Source organism: Sminthopsis crassicaudata, chromosome 2, assembly GCF_048593235.1.
Source record: "Sminthopsis crassicaudata isolate SCR6 chromosome 2, ASM4859323v1, whole genome shotgun sequence".
Classification (NCBI taxonomy): domain Eukaryota; kingdom Metazoa; phylum Chordata; class Mammalia; order Dasyuromorphia; family Dasyuridae; genus Sminthopsis; species Sminthopsis crassicaudata.
This window is the reverse complement of record NC_133618.1, coordinates 11,536,876-11,560,933: the sequence shown is the minus strand read 5'-3', so window position 1 is coordinate 11,560,933 and position 24,058 is coordinate 11,536,876. Positions and strand designations below refer to the sequence as shown.

Here is a 24,058-nt window from a genome sequence, read left to right as displayed (position 1 = left end):
TGACAATTGTATAACATTTCTTGAAATAATTACTTAGCCTTCCTTTGATAGGTCTCTGTCTCTTTGTTTCTCTATTGATCTCTGTCTCTCTGTGTGTGTCTGTCTCTTCTCTCTCATTCTCTCTCTGTAGATCTCTCTCTGTCTCTCACTTTTTTTGTTTCTGTCTCTGTCTCTTTCTGTCTCTTTGTTTCTCTATTGATCTCTCTCTCTGTCTCTTTGTCTCTGTCTCTCTGTGTGTATCTCTGTCTCTCTCTTTGTGTCTCTCTCTTCTCTCTCATTCTCTTTCTCTCTATAGATCTCTCTGTCTCACTTTTTTTGTTTCTGTTTCTGACTCTCTCTCTCTCTCTCTCTCTCTGTCTCTGTCTCTCTCTCTCTCTCTCTCTGTCTCTGTCTCTCTCTGTCTCTGTCTCTCTCTGTCTCTCTCTGTCTCTCTCTCTCTCTCTCTCTCTCTCTCTCTCTCTCTCTCTCTGTCTCTGTCTCTCTCTCTGTCTCTCTCTGTCTCTCTCTCTCTCTCTCTCTCTCTCTCTGTCTCTGTCTCTCTCTCTGTGTCTCTCTTTCTGTCTCTCTGTCTCTGTCTCTCTCTCTCTCTGTCTCTCTCTCTCTCTCTCTCTCTCTGTCTCTGTCTCTCTCTCTGTGTCTCTCTTTCTGTCTCTCTGTCTCTGTCTCTGTCTCTCTCTCTCTCTGTCTCTCTCTCTCTCTCTGTCTCTGTCTCTCTCTCTCTCTGTCTCTGTCTCTCTCTCTCTGTCTCTGAGTCTCTCTCTCTCTCTGAGTCTCTCTCTCCCACTGTCTCTCTGTCTATCTCTGTCTCTGCCCCCAACAGTAACGTGGAACTTAGACGTGTGCACTGCTTGGTGCCGAGTTGGGGGACGGTCTGTCTGCTTGCTGTCTTGAAGGCGGCCCAAGGCCTCGCTAGGTCAGGGCCACGGGACGGCGTGTCCAGCTGTGGCTGTCAGCTCAGGGCAATCTCCAGGGCTCTCCCCCAGGTCAGCCACAAGTAGCCCATGGGAGCTTGGGGGGGGAGCCTCTAAACGTGTGCACTGCCCATTCCTCTCGATTAAAGGAAGGGAGAGCCATGACGGGTGTTGGTGAACAGAATTCTGTTGTGAGGGTCAGGAGCCCTGGGTGGGAATCCTCCCTGGCAGGCTCAGCTGTGGTTACGGACAGGCTCCTTCTCTGTAAAATGAGGACCTGCCTCAGAGAACTGTGGGGAAAGAAAGCGCTTTGAGAGCATTAAAATCCCTCCAGATGTGCCTCGGGGAATTCTGGGTGATTAATCCAGTTAATTATTTTATTAATTTATTTATTATTTTTAAATTTATTTTTAACAATAATTTTTTATTTATTTTTAATAATAACAATTTATTATTAATTAAATAATAATATATTATGAATCCAGTTAAGCTTTGGTGGGAAATGCTAAGCTGGTGATCTCCTGAGAGCTGCTTTTCGGGTCCCGGTGACCCATGGGGGCGTGGAGAAAGCCCTGGCTCTGGGGACGGACGTCCTGGGTTCAAATCTCACCTCTCATGCCTCTGACCTCAAACAAATGATTTGACCTCTTGATCTCAGCGTCCTTACCTGTATCCTGGGACACCAGATGATGGAGCTCTGAGGGGGTCTCCCCCTCTAGGGCTGAGACTCAACAGCACCTTAAGACTGGCCAAGCCCATTATCTGCATGTTCATGTTGGGGCTATTAAATGGGGCTTGGGAGTGGGCCAGTGACCCCTCAGGCCCCTCCTGGCACAGTAGCCCCTTCAGGCAGGTACAGCTATTGTCCCCATTTCACAGAAGAGACCCTGGAGGCTCGCAGAAGTCACACGGACATGAAAAAGTGAATTTTGCTCTTATTCTAGTCCCTTACTACTAGAATCTCTAAATGTGCAGCTAGCTGGACCTGTAAATTCATAGATTCTGGCACTACAGTTCCAATACCAAAGCGAGGGTGGCTAATCTGATTTGGGGGCCAGTGCTGAAAGAGAAGAAGGTGCACTTGAGGAGGGAAGGGGACGAGGGTTTGGAGAGCCAAAGAGAAGAAAAGAACTAGCAATTTGGCGACTGCGGGGAGGAGACCGCTCAGAAATCCTGGGCTTCTGACTTGCAGCCTAGACTTTGCCACCCACTTGCTTGTACCAGGCCTAATTACCGTGTGTCTCAGAGCCTGGCTGCTTTTCTCTGCAAACAAGCTGAAATCCTCGTCTTGCCTGGCAAGGTTAGTGGAATGCATTTCCGGGCTCTTTGCCAAGCCCAAGTGCTTTTTCCTCTCATTCAATGCTACTTCTTCAAGTTTGTTTTTGTCCATTTTTTAAATAATGCCCCGCAGGATGGCACTGAGCCGGAAGCTCCTAGCCGCGTGCCTTCTTCTGACTGTGTGTGTGATGATCGGCTCTGGCCAGCACTGGTCCTACGGCCTTCGCCCGGGAGGGAAGAGGGATGCTGACAACCTGATCGATCCGTTCCAAGAGGTGGGTTCCTCTTGAAGGAGAGGTGATGGACTCAGGGTGCGGCGGGACGTGGTCTGGGCAAGGGCATCATGCTGCTTGAACACGCAAATTTGTTTGTGGTTATTCTGTCATTTCAGTTGATTTGAATGACCCCATTTGGGATTTTCTTGGCTGAAATACTGGAGTGGTTTGCTATTTATTCCCTCAGTTCATTTTACAGATGAGGAAACTGAGGCAAATAGGATTAAGTTTCCAAGGGTCATCCAGCTAGTGAGCATCTGAGATAAAGATCTGACTTCAGGGGCTGCTAGGTGGCGCAGTGGATAGAGCACCAGAGGACCCGAGTTCAAATCTGGTCTCAGACATTTAACACTTCCTCGCTGTGTGACCCTGGGCAAGTCACTTAACCCCAGCCTCAGGAAAAAAAAAAAAAAAAAAAAAAAAAAAAAAAGATCTGACTTCAGTCCTGGAGTTCTAGCAACTGGCCACCCTATGAATATATTTTTTAAAATTTCTCATCATTCTCCCTCTTATTCTTCTTTCACAACATGAATAATGTGTACATATATTTAACATGACTGTACATTTATGACCTCTATCAAATTTGCCTTCTTGGGAGGGAAGAAAAAAAACTGGAACTCAAATCCTATATCTATTTCTTACAAGAGTTTTACTTTTCCCTCCTCTCCCCCAAAGAAGAGTAGGGAAAAGTAGGAGAGGTAGAAAATAGATTTTAATTGAATAAAACAAAATTGTTAATGAAATGAAGAGGTATATTTCCTGTGTTCCAAAATGGCACTTAAGTTATTTAATTCAATTTATCCAAAATGTGTTAAAACACTTACCACGTACTTATCAATCAACAGACATTTATTAAATAATGACTACGTGGTCGTAAGCAGCGTGGTGGAGGATGGGAGTAGAGCAGGAAACTCGGTGCTGTCTTGGAGATTCTCCTAAGCCACTGAGGCAGTCCAGATGCGTGTGACCTGGAACATTCAGTTCCTTCTGGTTGCCACGTTTTGAATAGCTAACTGGTGCCATAGAGAACAGAGCATCAGCACTACAGTCAGGAAGATCTGACTTCCCAGCTCCCACCTCAGACTCTTACCAGCTGGGTGATCCTGGGCAAGTCACTTAGCCTTGTTTGCCTCAGTTTCCCCATCTGTAAAATGAGCTGGAGAAAGAAATGTCAAGTCACTCCAGTATCTTGGCCAAGAAGATCCCAAACGGGGCCACGGCTGAACACCACCATCACCACATTTTAGGAAAGTGCCTGGAGCAGGGCAAGGATGTTGTCAAAGACCCTCGAGCCCATGCTGGGTGAGGATTGGTTGAAAAAATTCCAAGGAAGGGAAGTCTCAGAAGAGAGAAGATAACTGAATTCAAGTATTTGAAGGACAGAGGAAGGATAATTCTTGTTCTGCTTGCCACAGAGTGAAGAATCCATCGTGGTGGGGAGAAGATATAAGGAGAAAAATTAAGGCTACAAAAAAGGGGGGAAAGACTTCTTAACAATGTAATGGGCGGCCTCCAGGAGCCATGGGGTCCTCTTCACTGGTAGATTTTTGAGGAGAGACCGCTCTGCAGCAATGGGAGGTAGATGGGACTTTCAGAGATTAGATGGCCTTTGAAATCTTGCAGATTCTGAAAGTGTGATTCTGGGGACATATATATGCAAAAAAGAGGGAGATATTCCAAGGGAGCACGTTTAAACAAGGGCAATATTTGGGGGCCATTTGCATAGAGATAATTGAGCCCAAGGGAGCTGATGAATATTCAAAGAGCAGTTCTCATTTTGTCAAGTTTGAGTCAAGCTCCTTTTCAAAAGGGGAGGGGGTTTCACAAAATTAGTACACGCCATTTACTTTTCTGACATATTTCCCATCTTCCTTAGGTACCTTTAAAATTCACCCATCCTGAAAAGATTTCTTAGCCATGGAAATATATTTCCAGTCTATTGCCTTTGTGTTATTATTATTATTATTATTATTATTATTATTATTATTATTATTATTATTATTATTATTATTATTATTATTTTCAGTCCCAAATTCTCTCCCTCCCTTTATACATTGAAAAAGCAAGAAATACGATACCCTTTATACATGTGAAGTCAGATGAAACATTTTTCCACATTATCCATGTTGTACCATAAAACAAAACAAAAAAAAAACAAAACAAAAAACAAACAAACCCCAAAGCAAGAAAAATGAATAAAGTTTTAAAAATAAATAAGCTCAAAGATCATCAGATCTCTCTTCGGTAATAGATAGCATTTTTCTTTTTTTCTTTCTTTTTTTTTTCCCCTGAAGCTGGGGTTAAGTGACTTGGCCAGGGTCACACAACTAGGAAGTGTTAAGGGTCTGAGAGCAGATTTGAACTCGGGTCCTCCTGACTTCAGGGCTGGTGCTCTATCCACTGCGCCACCTAGCGGCCCCCGATAGCATTTTTCATCACGGTTTCTTTGTAATTGCCTTGGACCATTGTATTGATCAGAGTAACTAAATCTTTAGCAGTCGCTAATCATTATAATAAGGCTGTTGTTGTACATTGTTCTTTTGGTTCTGCTCACTTAACTTGCATCAGTTCACATAAGTCTTCTAGGATTTTCTGAAACCATCCCCTTCATCTGCTGAATGCTCTTATCAGCATCTCGTGGGCCTAATCCCATCATTTTGGAAGAGACCTCCCTCCCCAAGTTCTTGTCCTTGCCTAAGAATTCTGCTGTTTGCATCCAGGTGGCCAATGAAGCGAACCAGCTGGCAGAACCTCAGCGTTTTGAATGTACCATTCACCAGCCACGTTCCCCACTCCGGGATCTCAAAGGGGCTTTGGTGAGTAAAGCAACAGAATTTCCAAATTCCAGGTTTAAAAGAGCCCCAGCATGTAGGAAATCCCCTTAATCTGGATAGATTTCTTAAGCTTTGTGAACTTGTAGAGAAAAAAAGATGGCGTCCTTTTTTCACTAATCCTACCTGCAAGGTAGTGTTCCCTTCAGTTGGTTTAGATCATTCCAGAAGAACTGTCTCTTCCCTAGCATTCCTAAAAAGTGATTCCCTTCCTTTTGCTTTAAACAGGACACCGTCCTTCTTGTCCTTGTTGAACATTTTTGTTGCTAGAATTTTTTTTTAACTTCCCCTCTTCTTATAACTCAACATCTAGCCGAAGCTCCTGCACCCAGAAGATATTTTAAAATATTTGGTGAATGAATGACTGAAGTCTTTCTATAGAATCTACTTTCTCCATCCACTGGTCCTAAATCTGACATCCAGGGCAATGCAGAACAAAGCTGCTCCCTCTTCTGCCAGCCCTTCAGATCTACGTGGGATTATGAGATGGATGGAAAAACCATTAACTTGGTATATTCGATATATTTGATTTTATTAGAGGCAGTTATAAAGTACAGTGAATAGAGCACTTGTTCTGGAGTCAGGAGTTCAAATCCTGACTATTAGTTTTATGACTCTAAACAACTCTTTTTTTTTTTTTTTTTTTCCCCTGAGGCTGGGGTTAAGTGACTTGCCCAGGGTCACACAGCTAGGAAGTGTTAAGTGTCTGAGGCCAGATTTGAACTCGGGTCCTCCTGAATTCAAGGCTGGTGCTCCATCCACTGCGCCCCCTAGCTGCCTCCTAAGCAACTCATTTAATCTCTGCTGCCTCAGTTTCCTCATCTGTAAAATGGACATCATCACGGCACCTTCCAGATCGGATGAGATGATATTTATCAAGTGCTTTGCAAACCTAAAAAGAATTAATAGATTGTTTGAGGAAGCTGGAAAATTCAATTATGCTTAATATACATTAAATGATTAATTACGTTAATTAAACACAGTCAATGTGTGTCGTTTTCAGGCCAGCTTGATTGAAGAAGAAGCTAGGAGGAAGAAGGTTTAACTCTAGTGGATGAAGAGAATTTCCCAACATAGCTCTGTAGTGATGATGATTGTCAAAATGGGTGGCGAGACCTTTGGAAGCTTCTCCAATCCAAAACGTGTTTCCCATTGAAAATCCCTTGGAATTGAGAGTCCTGTGGAATAAAGTAGTTCCATCTGCTTCTGCGGTTCAGACGCTCCTCTCTGTCCCTTGGGCCATCAGGCCGCCCTTGGGATGAGCTGAGACAGAGGCTACCGGGAGCCCTTCGCTTTTAAGATGGGGCGGGACGGGGTGAAGCTCAACCCCCACAGCTGGGACAGTGCTTGCTCTCGAGGAGCTCACGATCTTCGAGGTTGTGGTTGTTGTTCAGTCTTTTCTCTGACTCTCTGTGACCCCATTGAGGTTTTTCCCAATGAAGAGAAGCGAGTGATTTGTCATTTCCTTCTCTAGCTCTTTTAACAGATAAGGAGACGGAGGCAAAGTGAAGGGACTTGCCCAGGGTCACACAGCTACCAAGTGTCAGAGGCTGGATTTGAACTCAGCTCTCTGGGCACAATGGTGACCCCAGATGCTCCTTATCAGGAGCAGACAATGTAAAATAAGGAGTCCAGCCGCAGGGTTGATGGAAAGTCCAGAAGTTTAGGGGTGAAGAATAATGGAAAGCAGAACAAAGTCCCTTAGTCAGGGGCAAGTTTGTCACCACAGGGGAGTTTTAAATCTCAAAACTTCCATTTTTTTTCCCTTTCTTTTGATAAAAAAAATCCATTTACTCTATATGTGTTTGAGTAATCCTTTCAGAACATGTGAAGCTGGGAAATTAGAATCTCCATGGACCGGAAGGATCATCTCATTTAGTTATTAATTACGATGGGATTAAATCATGCTCATTTAAATGGAAAAGCCTAGACAGAAACCCAGGAGGGGTTACCCTTGGAGACTGGGGTCTGAGAGGGCTCCGGACTAGGCCCGAGCAGGTAACAGGGAGGTGGAGCGCCATCTGCTGTCGTGAACGTGGCCACTTCAGAAGTCGTGGGGGATGCTGATCCCGGTCAGAATTTCTCAGACCCACTTTGGTTTGCATCCATATGGGTCCCTTTAAACAACTTCCTTGGGGGCGAGTAGAAAGCCAAGGATGTCGTGTTAGGCTCGAAGTCAGGAAGGCGAGTTCAAATCCGGCCTCGGACACTTCCTGTGTGACTCTGAGTAAATGGCTTAACCCAATGTGCCTCAGTTTCCTCATCTGTAAAATGGGCTGGAGAAGGAAATGGTGAACTGCTCCAGTATCTCTGCCAAGAAAACCCCAATAGAGCTCACAAAGAGTTGTACACCGCTGAAAAACAACAAAAACTCCCCCTCTTTTTTTTGGGGGGAGGGTGAAATCCTACCTGATCTTTCTTTGAAAAATCTATTAACAAAATCTGAGTTGCGTGTCAGACCGTGTCCAGCTTCCTTGAAAGCTGGACCATAAATTCTGTGCTTCTCCCAACGCCGTAATGTCTCTATTAGTTTCTGTTTACACGTAAAAATCGGGTAAAATATTACATTTCCCTCTCATTATCTCATGTTGTGTTCCCCATTAGACTGAACTCATTGGAGAACACGACACCTACAGCCCTTAGCACAGAGCCTGGTACATAGCAGGTGCTTAATCCATGCTTGTTAAATTTACTTTTTTTTTTTTTTTTTTTTCTGAGGCTGGGGTTAAGTGACTTGCCCAGGGTCACACAGCTAGGAAGTGTTAAGTGTCTGAGACCAGATTTGAACTCGGGTCCTCCTGAATTCAAGGCTGGTGCTCTATCCACTGCGCCACCTGGCTGCCCCCTAACTTCACTCTTTAATGAGAACAGCTCAAGGGCAAAAATGAATAAGCATATATCTTGTGCCCAACAGAATGGAGAAGAACGCGGTTTTCATTGGTCATTTGCTCAGAAACTACATTTATTTATTCATCTCCTTAAAAAAACTGCATTATTTACAAATTGTACATCTCTTAATACAGTTCTCAGAAAGGAAAAATAAAACGGCACCCACTTGGTTAATAGACCCTATTTAGCATCCCAGGAAGTCCCACTGGATTCCCATTGTGCCCGAGTGGAGACTGGCAGTGCCAGGGGAGAGACATTCGGCCCTCTGGCTCTTGCCCAGGCAAGTGCCCCTCACCCCAACCCTGGGCTTCACGGGCAAGGGCCAGCTTCCGGTGCTTTCAAATAAGCCAGTGGTCGACTGATCCTTGAGGAAGACATTCACGCCCTCGAGAAGCTGGAAGAGGTGCTTGCGAGCAGGCCGGACGGGCGCGTAGAATCCCAGAGACGGGGGAAACTCAGGGGGGACCCCATTCTTCTGCTCTGACAAATACCCAGCTCCCAACACTGGTCCCGTGACTTCATTCCCATTGGGAATTCGGCCATGAGGAGACATCCCCCCCCGAAATAGAGCAGCACCTACTCCGTCTCCCCAGAACTGGAGAGCTGTCGGGGAGTCTCAGGGAAGTTACCCAGACCCTCTGACCTCGAGACCGGCTAGCTCTGTCCCTTTGTGGCAGGCTGCTTGGAAATGCCCCTTTAGAGCTTTGTGGGTCTAAAAATGTGTAACCTACAAGGGTTTATATATAAATATATGTATACACACATGTACATGTATGAATAAATACATGTCTCTACAAATGCACACACATACATACAAATATGGATGAGTTACCAATGGAGCAGGGACTCATTTAAAATAAAAGAATATTGGGGGAGCTCCATGGTGCAGTGGATAGAGCACCAGCCCTGAATTCAGGAGGACCCGAGTTCAAATCTGGTCTCAGACACTGAACACTTCCTAGCTGTGTGACCCTGGGCAAGTCACTTAACCCCAGCCTCAGAAAAGGAAAAAAATAATAAAATAAAATAAAATAAGAGCATATTAAACAGCAAAGGGTTTTTAGAAATCTGGTCCCTCTCATTTTATAAGTAGAGAAATTTGAAGTAAACTGACATAGCAAATTCGTGGCAGGGCCAGAAAAAGAAGGCAGGACTGCTAATTCCCAGGGCAATGCGACATGGGACTAACCAATTTGTAAAGATTTTGTTGAAAAGATCAGGCTTTTTTTTTTTTTTTGTTGATAAAAAGGATAGCTGAGGGGGAGGAGAGAGAAAAATGCAAAGAAAATTTAGGTAATGTAAAAAAAATTCAATACAGAGTTAATCTACAGAAATTAGATAATAAAAAGGGAAGTGGCTTGAAAACTAATAGTAATTCTTGCAGGTATTGGTTGGGTCTTAGATGAAACCCTGTATAATCCCGAGGTAAGAGGAGCCAGATTTGTATGTAAGTAATCAGGAGGGCCATCAGGACTTTGTTCCCACCGAAGGCCGTGGTGAGGTGCTGACATCATCCTGGGAGCACTTCCTTCTCCCAGGGCGTGCCCCGGGTGAGCCTTCCAAGGGCCCCGGGTGCCAATGGTGTCGGTTATGGCCTGTCACCTATGCTCTTAATACACAGAGACAAGATAGATTCAGAAAAAGAGAGAGAGAGAGAAAGAGAGAGAGAGAGAGAGAGAGAGAGAGAGAGAGAGAGAGAGAGAGAGAGAGAGAGACGAGAGAGAGGAGAGAGAGAGACGAGAGAGAGAGAGACAGAGCAGAGAGAGAGAGAGAGAGAGAGAGAGAGAGAGAGAGAGAGAGAGAGAGAGAGAGAGAGAGAGGGAGAGAGAGAGACAGAGAGAGAGAGAGAGAGAGAGAGAGAGAGAGAGAGAGAGAGAGAGAGAGAGAGAGAGAGAGAGAGAGAGAGAGACAGAAAATGTGTCTGTCCGGTAGCTTCAGAGATAGCCAAGGTGAGTGTATTGGGAGAAGGGGAGGAAAGGTTCAGGAGGGTATCATTTCTCAAAAGGAAAGCTACCAGTCAACCAAAGCCATAGAATACGTCAGAAAAATCAATTCCAGGTTTAATTTAAAAATAAATAAATAACAGCAAATCTCAGCAAAAAATTTCCAGCCTTCTCCAAGCATCTTTCCCAACTTTGGGTTTAAAAAAAAGTCGTCCAACAATCACACAGAAGAAAGGCACAGAATTACAGAATTTCAGAGTTGGGGGGGGGCATCCCCAGGCTTCTGCTTCAATCCCTTCCCCCAAAAGGTTCCCCACTACAACTCACGCATGTGTGGTCAGTGGTCATCCAGCCATGACTTACTGGCACCCAAGGAGGGAGATCCAACCACGCAAGGACAAACCATTTCATTTGGTGATTGCCCAGATTTTCGGCAAGATTCCTGCGATCCAGCTAAAACCTCCCTGTATACCTTGAATCCACTGTTCTAATTTTCCCCTCTGGAATCAAGGGGAAATTTTTTATTCATTTTTTGGACCTTGGAGAGAGGTGCCTTTTGCCCCCTGGCACGCCCCCCTCTCCCTACCGAGCCATTTTTTGCCCAAGCTGTATGAGTTCCTTCCATCAGTCCTCACAGGGCAGGGCTTTGAAGATGAAGACTAGACACTGGGGAACACACAGAGGGTCACTGAGTTAAACCTCCAGGCACATCACGCCCTAGCAAAGGCAAACCCCCCTTCGTCCTTCTGCTGACCAAAATGAGCTCGTTCTTGTCTCTACTCCGGCAGAGTGGAACTTGTGTCCGGCATGAGCCACGTAAACCAGAAACGGCCGCGGAGTGGATTTCCAGGCCGGGAAAGCTCTCAGGTGGCGCACTGCGGAAGGGCTTCGGGAATCAAGGGTTTGGATTATCCTAGACACAGTAAACCCTACTGGTAGCTTGTGAGGTGGGGGCATTTTGGGGGCTGCCCTTTTTTTGGCCAGCTTCACGGACAACTAATGTCTGAGATTCTGTTCTACACTCATGTTAGACTACCTAGTCTTTTCCAGTCCCTTTCTGCTTTCCACAATCCTCACACGAGAGTGTGTATGTTTGTGTGTGACTGTGTGTGTGTTGGCGTGTGGATGGCGAAGATTAGGGAACGTAATTTTCATTAATATGGAAAACAATCTCCAGATAAAAGGCTGGAAGGATGGACACAGAGGACCATCGTTAGCCCAGCGGATAGCTGGCTCACCCTCAGAAGGCCGGATGCAAGCGCCTCTTCTCCCTCTGGAGCGAACCATTCTATACCTTTTGGTTAGAGTGAAGGCTGGGACTTTGAGGGCTGGGAGAATCCTAAGAGCTCAGAGCCTCTCATCCCCACCTTGCCTTGTCTATCTCCCCTCCTGGACGTCTGCATCTCATCCAACCCTCTCATTTTACAGGTGAGAAAACTGAAGCGCAGGGAAGGGAAGGGACAGAGGCAATGGCCAAGACAGGCCTCAAGGGCGGGGGTCTCTCTCCATGGATCCATCACCACTGAATAGCAGTTTCTTGGGGCGGGGGCTCGAGACCGTGTCACGGTCTTGCTTTCCTGGTTTCCTCACCCCTAAAATGAACGCGATCATCCAGGCTCATTTCCCGCCAGGGGTAGGGGAGAGAGGAAGAAGGCAAAATGACCCTAAAAGAAGGCAAGTGGGAAGCCCCAAAGCACCCGTCCTCCCTACTCTCTTTGGCCTGAGGCCCTTTCTCAACTCTTTCTGCCTTTAAGGTCTCGGTTTGTTGATGTTCAGGCCCCCTTTGGGAGTGCAGGGAAGCCTGGGAACCTTCTCAAGATAACTGCGCTCGCCATATTCATAACTGCTAAATTTTGGAAGTGAGTGGAAATGAAGATGTAATTTTTTCCCCATTTAAGTTACGGATTTCAGATTAAATCCTGGTGCCTAAAAAAGAACTATTTATGTGGGACAGGAATAATAATTCCGGGGGGCTCTGAACGGTGCTCTTTTTGTTCTTGTGCTGAACCCTGCAATGGACGGGACAGCTCCCTCTCTAACATTATACACACACATTTAGTCTCCATCTGTTGAAATCTTGCTCCTCCGTCAAAGTCCAACTTGAAGCGTCTCTCCTGTCCTCCTCCCCTAATGGAAATGGTTGGTGGATTAGAAGGAAGCATTCTCTGCACCCAAAACTGTCCAGTTTGGGCCAAAACTTGCTGTGACTTGCCCAGGATCTCGCAGCTAAGAAAGTGTCAGAGCCTCCTAATATGTAAGAACCGTCTGCTACGTGCAGGGAGAGAGGAAGTGGGCTGATCGGCTGAACATCTGGCCTCAAAGGCAGGAAGAATGGGGTCCAGGCCCTGCTTCTGCTCCATACTGACCAGGGCCAAGTCCGTTACTCTCTCCTCACCCCCAGGCGCCTCTCAGACTCTGATCCCGAAGGGCAGCGGTGGAGCTGGCTGGACAGAGCCCCCACATCAGACCAAAAAAGGCATTTTTAGGGTATTAGGTAAGTGCTAGAATTTCTTGTAAATTTCTCAGTTCTATGGAGGAATTTAAAGGGCTCACTTTGGGGAAATTTTGTAGAGCTTAAAAAGCAAAATCCATTGTGCGGAAAGAAAGTGTTAGGTTGGGTCTTGCTAAATGGAGAAGTATGTCCAGACCACTGAGTCACAGAGAGTGAGATGGAGGGGAATGAAGGTCAGACTCCACGGGAAGTGGGATGGAGGGGAATGAAGGTCAGACTCCATGGGAAGTGGGATGGAGGGGAATGAAGGTCAGACCCCATGGGAAGCGGGAATGGAGGAGAATGAAGGTCAGATTCCATGGGAAGCGGGATGGAGGAGAATAAAGGTCAGATTCCATGGGAAGTGGGATGGAGGAGAATGAAGGTCAGATTTTATGGTTAGTGGGATGGAGGAGAATGAAGGTCAGACCCCATGGGAAGCGGGATGGAGGAGAATGAAGGTCAGACCCCATGGGAAGCGGGAATGGAGGAGAATGAAGGTCAGACCCCATGGGAAGCGGGATGGAGGAGAATGAAGGTCAGACCCCATGGGAAGCGGGATGGAGGAGAATGAAGGTCAGACCCCATGGGAAGCGGGATGGAGGAGAATGAAGGTCAGACCCCATGGGAAGTGGGATGGAGGAGAATGAAGGTCAGACCCCATGGGAAGTGGGATGGAGGAGAATGAAGGTCAGATTTTATGGTTAGTGGGATGGAGGGGAATGAAGGTCAGATTCCATGGGAAGCGGGATGGAGGAGAATGAAGGTCAGACCCCATGGGAAGTGGGATGGAGGAGAATGAAGGTCAGACCCCATGGGAAGTGGGATGGAGGGGAATGAAGATCAGACCCCATGGGAAGTGGGATGGAGGAGAATGAAGGTCAGATTCCATGGGAAGCGGGATGGAGGAGAATGAAGGTCAGATTCCATGGGAAGCGGGATGGAGGAGAATGAAGGTCAGACCCCATGGGAAGTGGGATGGAGGAGAATAAAGTTCAGACCCCATGGGAAGCGGGATGGAGGAGAATAAAGTTCAGACCCCATGGGAAGCGGGATGGAGGAGAATAAAGGTCAGATTCCATGGGAAGCGGGATGGAGGAGAATAAAGGTCAGATTCAATGGGAAGCGGGATGGAGGAGAATAAAGTTCAGACCCCATGGGAAATGGGATGGAGGAGAATGAAGGTCAGACTCCATGGGAAGTGGGATGGAGGGGAATGAAGGTCAGACCCCATGGGAAGCGGGATGGAGGAGAATGAAGGTCAGATTCCATGGGAAGCGGGATGGAGGAGAATAAAGGTCAGATTCCATGGGAAATGGGATGGAGTAGAATAAAGTTCAGACCCCATGGGAAATGGGATGGAGGGGAATGAAGGTCAGATTCCATGGGAAGCGGGATGGAGGAGAATAAAGTTCAGACCCCATGGGAAGCGGGATGGAGGAGAATGAAGGTCAGATTCCATGGGAAGCGGGATGGAGGAGAATGAAGGTCAGATTCCATGGGAAGCGGGATGGAGGAGAATAAAGGTCAGATTCCATGGGAAGTGGGATGGAGGAGAATAAAGGTCAGATTCCATGGGAAGCGGGATGGAGGAGAATAAAGGTCAGATTCCATGGGAAGTGGGATGGAGGAGAATGAAGGTCAGATTTTATGGTTAGTGGGATGGAGGAGAATGAAGGTCAGACCCCATGGGAAGCGGGATGGAGGAGAATGAAGGTCAGACCCCCATGGGAAGCGGGATGGAGGAGAATGAAGGTCAGACCCCATGGGAAGCGGGATGGAGGAGAATGAAGGTCAGATTCCATGGGAAGTGGGCATTCACATGTGATATTCATGACATTCACACTCATGACTCTAGAGTCATTTACTTCTCACCAGCTTAGAGGTATTGTAATGGGGCTGTGGGGTTGTGGAACCGGCGGGAAAGTAGAATCAGTTACAATAAAATGGGGACTATGAGGAAAGAACTTGCCTCTCTAGGCTCCACTCCCAACTCTAGATTTTCTCCTCCACAAGCCCTCTTTCCTCTCCCCCTACACTGTTAAGTGCTGTCTTCCCCCATTAGAACATAGGTTTCTTGAGAGCACAGATGGCCTTCCTAATTGTATTTGTATTTCCAGTACTTGGCACCTTGCCTGGCATACAGGAAGTGTTTAATAGATGTTTGTTGACTCGACAGAATGCCCAGGACTGAGGACCAGGACGAGGGATGCAGACTCTCAGGAGAACAGATGAGACCCATGATGTGACCAGATCATCCTGAAAGTGTTCCACTTGGGAGAAATCCTTTGCTTTTAGCTCTTGGTAGAAACAGAATTTAATTAACCCTCAACTATTTAAGAGTCTTTTGAGTTCTTCCGGTTATTGGAGTGAGGGAATCCCACCCATCTTTTCATTCCATTTACAGCCATGATCCACATGGCTCCTTGTAACTGCCCATAAACTCATGGAATTATGGGATTCTAGAGGTCCGAGGCAGCCTCTGGTGCGTCCCTCCCTGAACAGACAGCCTTTTACATCGTCACCAACAGGTGGTGCGTCCAGCCTTACCTTGGACATACTCCCTTTTCTTCAAGAGCCCATCAAACATAGAAATGAATTATTATTACTTTAGCTACCAAAAATGGCCCGTATTTAAGTACATGGGATAGGGGATGCCCATGCGAGGAAGGGAGTCCAAACTCCAGCATTGCTTTTCAGAAGCAAAGCAAATAATGCCTTTCGTGGACAGGGAAAGGACTCAAAGATCATTCAGGTAACTGATGACCAGAGACTCTTTGGAGGTCCAAATGGCTGTGGGTAAAGGTAGATGTTTAAAGATCATGTCGAGGCTATAATAAATTTTGGAATTCTGCAAGTGAGTGAAGAAGGTATGAGATGGCCTTGGAACGTGGCTGTGGGGGAAGCTCTGGAAAGACTCAGTCCAGTTCAAGGTCATCCCAGGTCAGAAGGGTTGGAAAACCAAGGACAAGAGCGCCATTGCCTTTTGGAGCTGGTCTTGAGATGGACTGTCCATGTGGGCCGCTCCCCAAATACATGACAGGTACCGAGGAGGAGCAGGGTCTTCACTGAGAGCCTGGTTCCAAGGAGAGGACTCCCGACTTGCGGGTCTTGGGAGGTGGAGGTGGCGGACCCTTGGCTTCTCGACGGAGGGGAAGCGGGGGTGCAACCTGGGAAAACAGATGCATAATGGGGCGGGTTAAGAGCAAAGGATTTTTCTTCCTTATTTCTAATCCAAGGTCCACTATTTCTCTGTTAGATTTTGAGATTTTGGCCATGCTTCAAATCCTACACAGCCACACAGCACCTATGTTAGCCATCTTATTGCCAAAGCCCTGGCCTGGCTGTCATGTGCACACCCTTCTTCCCACACCCATTTTTTACTTTTTGTTCTGGAAACATTAATAAAAAAAATCATGTCTTCTCTAGAACTCTGTTCATTATCTCTGTGATTCCCCAGAGCAAAATTCTATTCCCTTCACTAGGAATTGTTTGGATTTTTTCCCCCTAGAGTTTGGAACCTAATAATTACCCAATAAATGGTTTGCATTCATTCATTTATTTGTCCATCCATCCATCTAACCATCCATCCATCCATCCATCCACTCATTTATCTAGCTATCCATCAATCCACTCATTTATCCATCCATCCATCCATCCATCCATCCATCCACTCATTTATCTAGCTATCCATCAATCCACTCATTTATCCATCCATCCATCCATCCACTCATTTATCTATCCATCCATCCATCCATCCATCCACTCATTTATCTATCCATCCATTCATCCATCCATCCACTCATTTACCCATCCATCCATCCATCCATCCATCCACTCCATCCATCCATCCATCCATCCATCCATCCATCCATCCATCCATCCATCCATCCATCCATCTATCCATCTATTCATTCATTCTCTGACTCACTGAAACATTCAGCTTCTTCTTTTACATCTTTTAGCTTTTGGTTCATGGAACACAGTATCCATCTACAAGGGTTTGCATGAGGAGCAAAAAAAGAAAGAAAACTTCTGCCCCCTTCTTCAATCTTGAAGACAGATGGACACCAGATATTCAGAGAGACACACAATAACAATCACTCACATTTAGATAGGGCTTCTAGATTTACAAAGCACTTACTTGATAACTACCTGTTACCATTTACAGATTTATAAACTGAGTCTTGCCTAGAGCTGAACTAGGAGTAGGGAAATAACCCAGAACATCTGTCACTGAGATAGTGAGAGTTAAAATGTTATTCTTCCTCCTGGAGAGGTAGCATGAAACAGTGGAGAGAAGGATGTCCCTATTCCTTCACTCATTCATTCCTTTAATATTATTAATTATATATATATTTATTTTAATAAGAATATAATTTATATATAAACACTATAATTATTAAGAATAATGTTGTTAATAATATTCTTTATTAGTTAGCCACTCATGACCCTAGGAAATTCACCAGCAAAATGTACTGGAGAAGGGATTTCCCCAACAGGAGCTCCCTGAATCCATCAATTCTCCATGATCCATTCTCCATCTCACCCTTGCCACCCTGTTTTGAGGAGAAGATGGGAGATGGGAACTCCATTTTTAATGGGAGGACCAGGCCGCTAGCCAGTTGGGTAGGACTGTCTCTCCTCAAGGCAGCTTGGACAAGTCCGTGGCCAGCAAAGTGAGCGTCACTCTGGAGCAGCATCAGCTTGCTTGCCTACCTCTGTTGAGTTCCTCTGGCTGCCACTCTCGTAGGGCTTGCTCTTTGGAGGGGGTGGAGGAGGTATTGTCTTTGAACCAGAAGACATCAGTCCATCTACCTGCAATGTTGGAGAACCTGGAAGGGATGGGAATCAAAGGTCAAATAAGCAGAACAACATCACTGAGATGAGAGCCTTGGTACCCGCGTTCTGAGAACCCCTTTCTACTCATCTCTTTCAAAATTCCAAAACTAGTATTTTACTTTTTGTTTAAATTGAACCTAAACAGAGCTGGCTAACCAGAATATTTATAGTTTCAGCAATTTTTTGCAAGGCGATCTGGGCCAAGTCCCTTTAATTCTATGAAACTCAGTTTCCTTTCCTGTAAAATGGGGATAATGATACCTACACTGCCTAAATTTGTAACACTGCTCAATTTGGCGCAGCAGGCCATTTATTAAGTGCCTACTGTGGGCAGAGTACCACTCTAAAAATTGGGAGACTCAAAAATGATAGCCTCCTGACCTTTAGAGTGTAAGGAGTAGATGAAACAGCCATAATAATAATAATAATAATAATAATAATAATAATAACAACAACAACAATAATAATAATAATATATGAAATGTGGACTGGGGACATGTAAGTCAAGTTTTATGGAAAGTTCTCAAAGGAGTAAAGTTGAAAGGACTTGGGGAAATCAAGAAAACCTTCATGAAGGCAGTGACTCTTAAATTTAAAAGAATAATCAAAGTTCAAGAGGGGCAGAGGGCAAGAAGGAACATTCCAGGTGGAGGAAGCAGTGAGAGCAAAGGCCTGGGGGTCAGACAACACAAGACGATCACCATCTTTATGGAGGAAGAATTCGTGCAGAATGGTGATGGGAGAAAAGATGATCAAGGCAGTGTGAGACAGCGGATTGGAGAGTATGACCACAAGCAATGTAAGCTTCACTTGGAAAGGAAGTATTCCTAGAGCCTGGGATGGTGCCCAGCACACAATAGGGGCTTAAAAAGCTTGTAGAGAATACCTAGGGATATTCATTTTTTGCACTTGTGTCCCCAGTCTTAGCTTGGTGCACCTTAGCTTGGTGCACCTAGTAGGGACTTCATATGCACCTAGAGAGTAGGGCTTATTCATTCTTTGCACTTTTGTCCCCAGCACACAGTAGGGGCTTCAAAAGCTCCTAGAGAGTTGGGGTTATTCATTCTTTGCACTTTTGACCCCAGCACACAGTAGGGGCTTCAAAAGCTCCTAAAGAGTTGGGGTTATTCATTCTTTGCACTTTTGACCCCAGCACACAGTAGGGGCTTCAAAAGCTCCTAAAGAGTTGGGGTTATTCATTCTTTGCACTTTTGTCTCCAGCGCACAGTAGGGGCTTTAAAAGCTCCTAGAGAGTAGGGGTTATTCATTCTTTGTACTTGTATCCCTAATGCACAGTGGGGGCTTTAAAAGCTCCTAGAGAGTAGGGGTTATTCTTTTTTTTTACTTGCATCCCTAATGCACAGTAGGGGCTTCAAAAGCTCCTAGAGAGTTGGGGTCATTAATTTTTTGCACTTTTTTTCCCAGTGCATAGTGGGGCTTATTAAATACTTGATTTCTTGAGAATTGAATTAAGTTAAATTGAAGTAGAAAGACCAGTGAGGAGCTCAGAGTAATAGTTTAAGTGGGAGATTAACCCATCAGGAAGCAGCGAGATGGTCCATTAGATGGGGTTAGCTCTGCAGTCAGGAAGACCTGAATTCAAATCTGACCCAGGCACTCACTACTTGTGGGCCAAGTCATTAATCTCAGCTTCCTTATGTGCCAAATGGAGAGACCAGCCCTGAGGATACAGACACTCCAAATGAGACAGTCCCTCGCTCACTCCCACAATTCAGGGGGACAGAATAGAGAATGGAAGATGGAGAAATGGACGAAAGGGACAGCTGAGGAAGCGTGTAGCACTTGGTGAGTGAGGGAAGGGGAAAGAGAGAGGAAGGATCCTCGTTATTAAGGATTTAGGACTCCGGGGGCCTCAAGTCCAAGACTGTTGGGAAACTGAGACCCAGAGAAATGAAGTCTTTGCTCAAGGTCATACAAATAGTAAGGGTGAGTCATGTTTGAACCCAGAACTCACAGCTCCAATATTCTTTCTCTTGGGTCACACCTATCCAAAGTCAAAGGTAACTTAGCTTGAGTATTAAATGAGTTAATGGCTATTAGAGTGCGTTCTACACAAAAGTAGGGCGTTGTTGCTGTTACAACGGCAGTACCTGCCGCCAATGGCGCCCAACAACTTTATCAGACCCACGTACAGCTCCACCACCGGATGGCTGTGTTCCGTCCCCAAGAGTTGGAAAAATGAGCGTGAAGAGAACTTACTTTGGGTCCTGGGTGTTTTCGGGGTCAGCGGGGGTGGGCTCAGGGGTACAGCCGAGGGCAGGGGCGAGCCTTGGAACAACGTCAGCCGGCTATCCACTAACTGGAGGCTCTTGGGTCTTTGGACTTTGCTAGTAGGACTCTAGGGAGGGAAAAAACAAGGAAGAGGAGGAGCGATGATGCCTCAATTGGAGGCTGCTGGGATTGAGCACTTCCCTCTGGACCAGAGGGTGATGGGGACAGCAAGGACCTTTGTCACCTAACCAAGAAATAACACGGAGTCCAATAATGCCTAAGGGCTTTGAAAGGATCAGTGAACAGCGGTGGATGTTCAGCGGAGTCTTCACAGAAGAAAGGAGCATTGATTTAGCACCAGAAGGGACGTTTGAGGCCGTTTCACCACACACGTCCCCATGTTATAGATGGGGAAACTGAGGCACCCAGCGTTTAGTGACTTTCCTGGGGTCACACAGCTGGAGAGTGTGTGAGGTAGTACAGACTCAAGGCCTGGAGGTCTATGATGTGATATAGTGAACTGAACTCGGGTTTAGGAATATCAGGAGTTTACTCTTGCCCCCTTAAATACTTTAACCTTGTGACTCCATTACGTTCCTGTTTCCTTGTAAAATGAGGGGACAGATTTAGAGGATCTCTAGGACTATTTCCAACTCTAAATCTATGATTTTTTTTAGGACTCTGTGATCCAATAGTTGTTTCTAGCCTGCCTTTCCTCCCAAGAAGGGTTGCCTTTGCCAGATACAGCCCCAAGTGCTCATTAACTCTCTAGATCTCCCCCTTTGGCCCCAGTTAAGAGAGGACAGGACATGAAGCTCAGGGACTGAATCACAGAGCAGGGATGCAGAGGACCACAGGCTAAGGCCTGGGCCCGCTGGCAGACACCGTGGCAAGAAAGCTACAAATTCTTCCAGCTCTCAGTGACAGAACATCTGTGCCTACAGATTCCCCGGGCTTGGTCTGACTCTAACTGGAAATCAGGGGCTTGGAAGCTCCAGACTCAGATGCTAGGGCCCATGTCCACTTACCAGCAGGTCGGCTTCTGGCTCTCGCTCCGCGATGACCTGAGATTTGCTAATATTCCAGTCTTTCCGCTTGAACTTGCCAATCCTGTTATCGCTGTCTTCTCTGAGGGACAGGTCCTCCACTTTGGCTCCTGACGAAGCCCGCCGCTCCAGGAGGGGCTCCAGGATGGATCTGTCATCCAGGCAAAAGGACACAATCTCATCTCCCTATTCCTTTCCCCAATCCCAGGTCCTTGAGGGCCGGTGACCTTGGACTGGTTCTTACACAGGAGGAGGGAGTGTCACTGGACCTAGCAGGTGCTTACTAAGTCTTATTAAATGGAACTAAATTAATAGAATTGATTTATTTCAACCCTAACTTGTAGACTTTTTATATCTCTTTCACGTGGTGGAAAAATGCTGAAAAAGAAGGTCAGCTAGGTGGTAAATAGAGTGCCAATCCTGGAGTCAAGAGGATCTGAGTTCAAATCTGGCTGCAGACACTTCCTACCTATATGACCCTGGGCAAGTCACTTAACCCTGATTGCCTTAAAAATAAATATTATAAGGGTCTGAGTTTTGATTTTGATTCTGCTAATGACTCCGTGGGGTATCTTTGGTCAATAAAACAGGATCATCAGCCTTGCCTTGCCTTCCCTCACCTGGAAAGACTGTGCTAAACTCAGATGAGAAAAATATATATGCAAAAATGAGACCTTTCTAGAGTGTAAAGGAAATTACCCGGCATGTTTTATAACTGTTATATGTTGTTTCCCTTAATTCAACCTAGGTCAGTCTCACGTGAAAGAAAAGACCAATCCCACAAAGCCCTCCCCCCCCCCCCCGCTTGCTGTTTAATCTCTATGCCAGCTTCTTCCACTTTCCTCCTGCCATTTTCTCAACTCTAAGTGAGGTAACTGAGGCAAACAGGGTTAAGTGACTTGCCCAGGGTCACACAGCTAGGAAGTATCTGAGGCAGGATTTGTACTCAGGAAGATGAGTCTTTGCCAAGAAGAACTATCAAAAAGGGGTGGACACACCTGAACAACAGCAATACCACATCCCAGGCACTTTGCCAAAGGAAATCCAAAACAAAAGGGAGTCCTGCTTTCAAAAACCTTCTAATTTTTAGGAGGCCGCAGTGTCCATGAAACAAAGGGTAATTGTAGGAAGGAAAGAACATTAGCAAGAGTGACGGCTTCTTGTAGAGCAGGGGAGCTCAGCTGGGAGCCTATGAACTTTTTTTCCCCCTGAGATAATTAGGGTTAAGTGACTTGCCCAGGGTCACACAGCTAGGAGATCACATTTGAACTCGGGTCCTCCTGACTTCAGGGCTGGTGCTCTATCCACTGTACCACCTAGCTACCCCTGTGAACTTGTTTTTTTTTTTTTTAATATAATTATATTGCAATCTAGTCATTTCTCTTGTGATCCTGCATAGTTTATTTTATGCATTTAAAACCACGAGTCTGAGAATGAGGGCAGAGTTTTCAGCAGACTGCCAAAGGGTCCATGACACATGCAGGGGATGGTGCTTGAGAAGGAGACTGGGGATGTGGGGTCAGGACGGATGAGGAGAGAGAGCATTCTAAGCACGGGGGGCAGAGGCATGAAGGCAGGTAAGGGTTCTCTGCATAAGGAACAGCGAAGAGAACAGAGGGCTTGGAGGGATATAACGTGAAATATGAATGTCATGAACATTTTGTTTTTGTCTTTTTTCGTGGGAAGGAGGGATGTGGGAGGAAGAGAAAATAGATTTTTGTTAATTAAAAATTAAAGAAAAGAAATAGGCATGGAAAAGTAGGCGGAAGCCAGATTGCAAAAAGGCTTTAGATACCAAGTTGGGGAGATTGTATTTTATTTTAGGGGCAATAGGGAGCCATTGAAACTTCTAGGGTCCAAGTAACAGAGGCAGGTGTGTTACCTTAGGAAGATTCTTTCTAAGGACAGATGATGTTACAACCCTCATAAGCTACATTGTTATTTTTTCACCAGTGGTGAATGTAACCAAGGACTCTGTTGTATACAGCGTAGCGACTCACCCATCTGATCCTGGTCTGGAAGGAGTGCTATCTGAGGACGTGGAAGACGTGGAAATCACCGAGGAAGCCACTGACGTGACAGACAGTCTTCTGAGGGTGGAAGACATGATGTACGGCAGCACCACAGACCCCGTCCTGCTCTGCTTCCTCTCTGTCAAGGTGGGAGGCTGAGGGGCATAAGAAACAGCAGCTCTATGGGCACAGTCTTCATTAGAGTCACGGGCACATTCAGAGCAATTTCCAGGAGGTACCAAGGGGGAAAACAGAAGCAAGAACATCCCTTCTATAGGGAGAAAAATAAGAAAAGGAGGGGGAAGGGCCACCAGCAAGAGCCTTGATCTATAATCTGGATCCTAAGGACTGATGATGAAGATGAAGATGAAGATCACACTTTTTCCTTTTGGTAGAGAGGTGGGGAGCTACAGGTGGGGAATGTTGCATGCTCTGCCATACACAGCTGATGTTCCTTTTGCTCTGCTTAACTCTTTCTTGTTCCATGTTAAAAGCTTATAATATATATTATGATTTGAGATCTAGCCCCTTTTCATTCCTATTTCTCATCATCATTTCCCTTGGTATTGTAGATTTTTTTTTGTTATTGCTTAAAATACAAATGGATAGAAAAATGAAACGGACCAGATGAAGGGGGACAATAATAAATAATGGTACTTAATAACCTAGTGTTCAATAAAATCAAACCAAAAATTACTTGGAAATAACTCCTTATTTATTAAGATCTGCTTGGGAAAATTGGAAAGCATGCACTCAGAAACCAGGCTTTGACAAATCTATAGTAAATTCAAAATCGACACACTCTGGAGTATGTAACTATGCCATAGAAGAATAAGGAAAGAAGCTGACAATGCAGCTTTTAGAGGTAAGGGCAAGAGAGATAGGAGGGACAGGAGTTCGTTAAGATATTAAGCGAACAAGAGATGGAGGCAATTACAAAAAATAAGAGATTATCTTGATGGTATGAAATTGAAAAGATGACAAAAGATAGGAAGAGTTAATGCTGGAGGATTTATAGACAGGCAGGTGTGCTGATGCATTGTTGGTGGAACTTCGAGACTGTATTCTGGAAAGCAATTTGGAATTATGTAAATAAAATGATTGAAATGTCCCTATTCTTTGACCCAGATATTCTCCTGTCATTCTCCCCTACAAAGAGAAAGTTCTCATAAGCACCAGAGTATTTATAGCAGCACCTTCACGATAGGAGAAACTGGAAACAAAGAAGATATTTAAGGATCAGAAAATGAGAAATCAAACTGTGGTGCATGAATGTAATAGAATATTAAGTCACTGTAAGTAAAGATG

At 45.5% G+C, this 24,058-nt stretch overlaps 2 protein-coding genes across 3 annotated transcripts in view; one reads left to right on the top strand and one right to left on the bottom strand.

Moving 5' to 3' along the window:
* Positions 1 to 2,311: 2,311 nt before the first annotated feature.
* Positions 2,312 to 6,492, top strand: GNRH1 (gonadotropin releasing hormone 1). Its single transcript, XM_074284982.1, has 3 exons — positions 2,312 to 2,464; positions 5,185 to 5,280; positions 6,299 to 6,492. The coding sequence occupies exons 1-3, from the start codon at positions 2,312 to 2,314 to the stop codon at positions 6,338 to 6,340; spliced, it is 291 nt and encodes a 96-aa protein (XP_074141083.1). The 3' UTR covers positions 6,341 to 6,492.
* A 3,727-nt stretch (positions 6,493 to 10,219) lies between these two features.
* DOCK5 (dedicator of cytokinesis 5) overlaps positions 10,220 to 24,058 on the bottom strand; it is a 241,128-nt gene continuing 227,289 nt past the window's right edge. For both annotated transcript variants that reach the window (XM_074285430.1, XM_074285431.1), the window contains 5 exons: positions 22,739 to 22,905; positions 20,721 to 20,889; positions 19,681 to 19,819; positions 17,338 to 17,453; positions 10,220 to 15,788 (listed from right to left, as the gene is read on the bottom strand). In XM_074285430.1, coding sequence (XP_074141531.1) covers positions 15,684 to 15,788; positions 17,338 to 17,453; positions 19,681 to 19,819; positions 20,721 to 20,889; positions 22,739 to 22,905 — 696 coding nt within the window. In that variant the 3' untranslated portion in view covers positions 10,220 to 15,683. The remainder of the gene's footprint in view (positions 15,789 to 17,337; positions 17,454 to 19,680; positions 19,820 to 20,720; positions 20,890 to 22,738; positions 22,906 to 24,058) is intronic.

Coding starts and splice junctions, on each gene's coding strand:
- GNRH1 (XM_074284982.1), top strand. CDS start 2,312: ATGCCCCGCAGGATGGCACTGAGCCGGAAGCTCCTAGCCGCGTGCCTT. Junction 2,465..5,184: donor TGATCGATCCGTTCCAAGAG/GTGGGTTCCTCT, acceptor GTTTGCATCCAG/GTGGCCAATGAAGCGAACCA. Junction 5,281..6,298: donor GGGATCTCAAAGGGGCTTTG/GTGAGTAAAGCA, acceptor TGTCGTTTTCAG/GCCAGCTTGATTGAAGAAGA.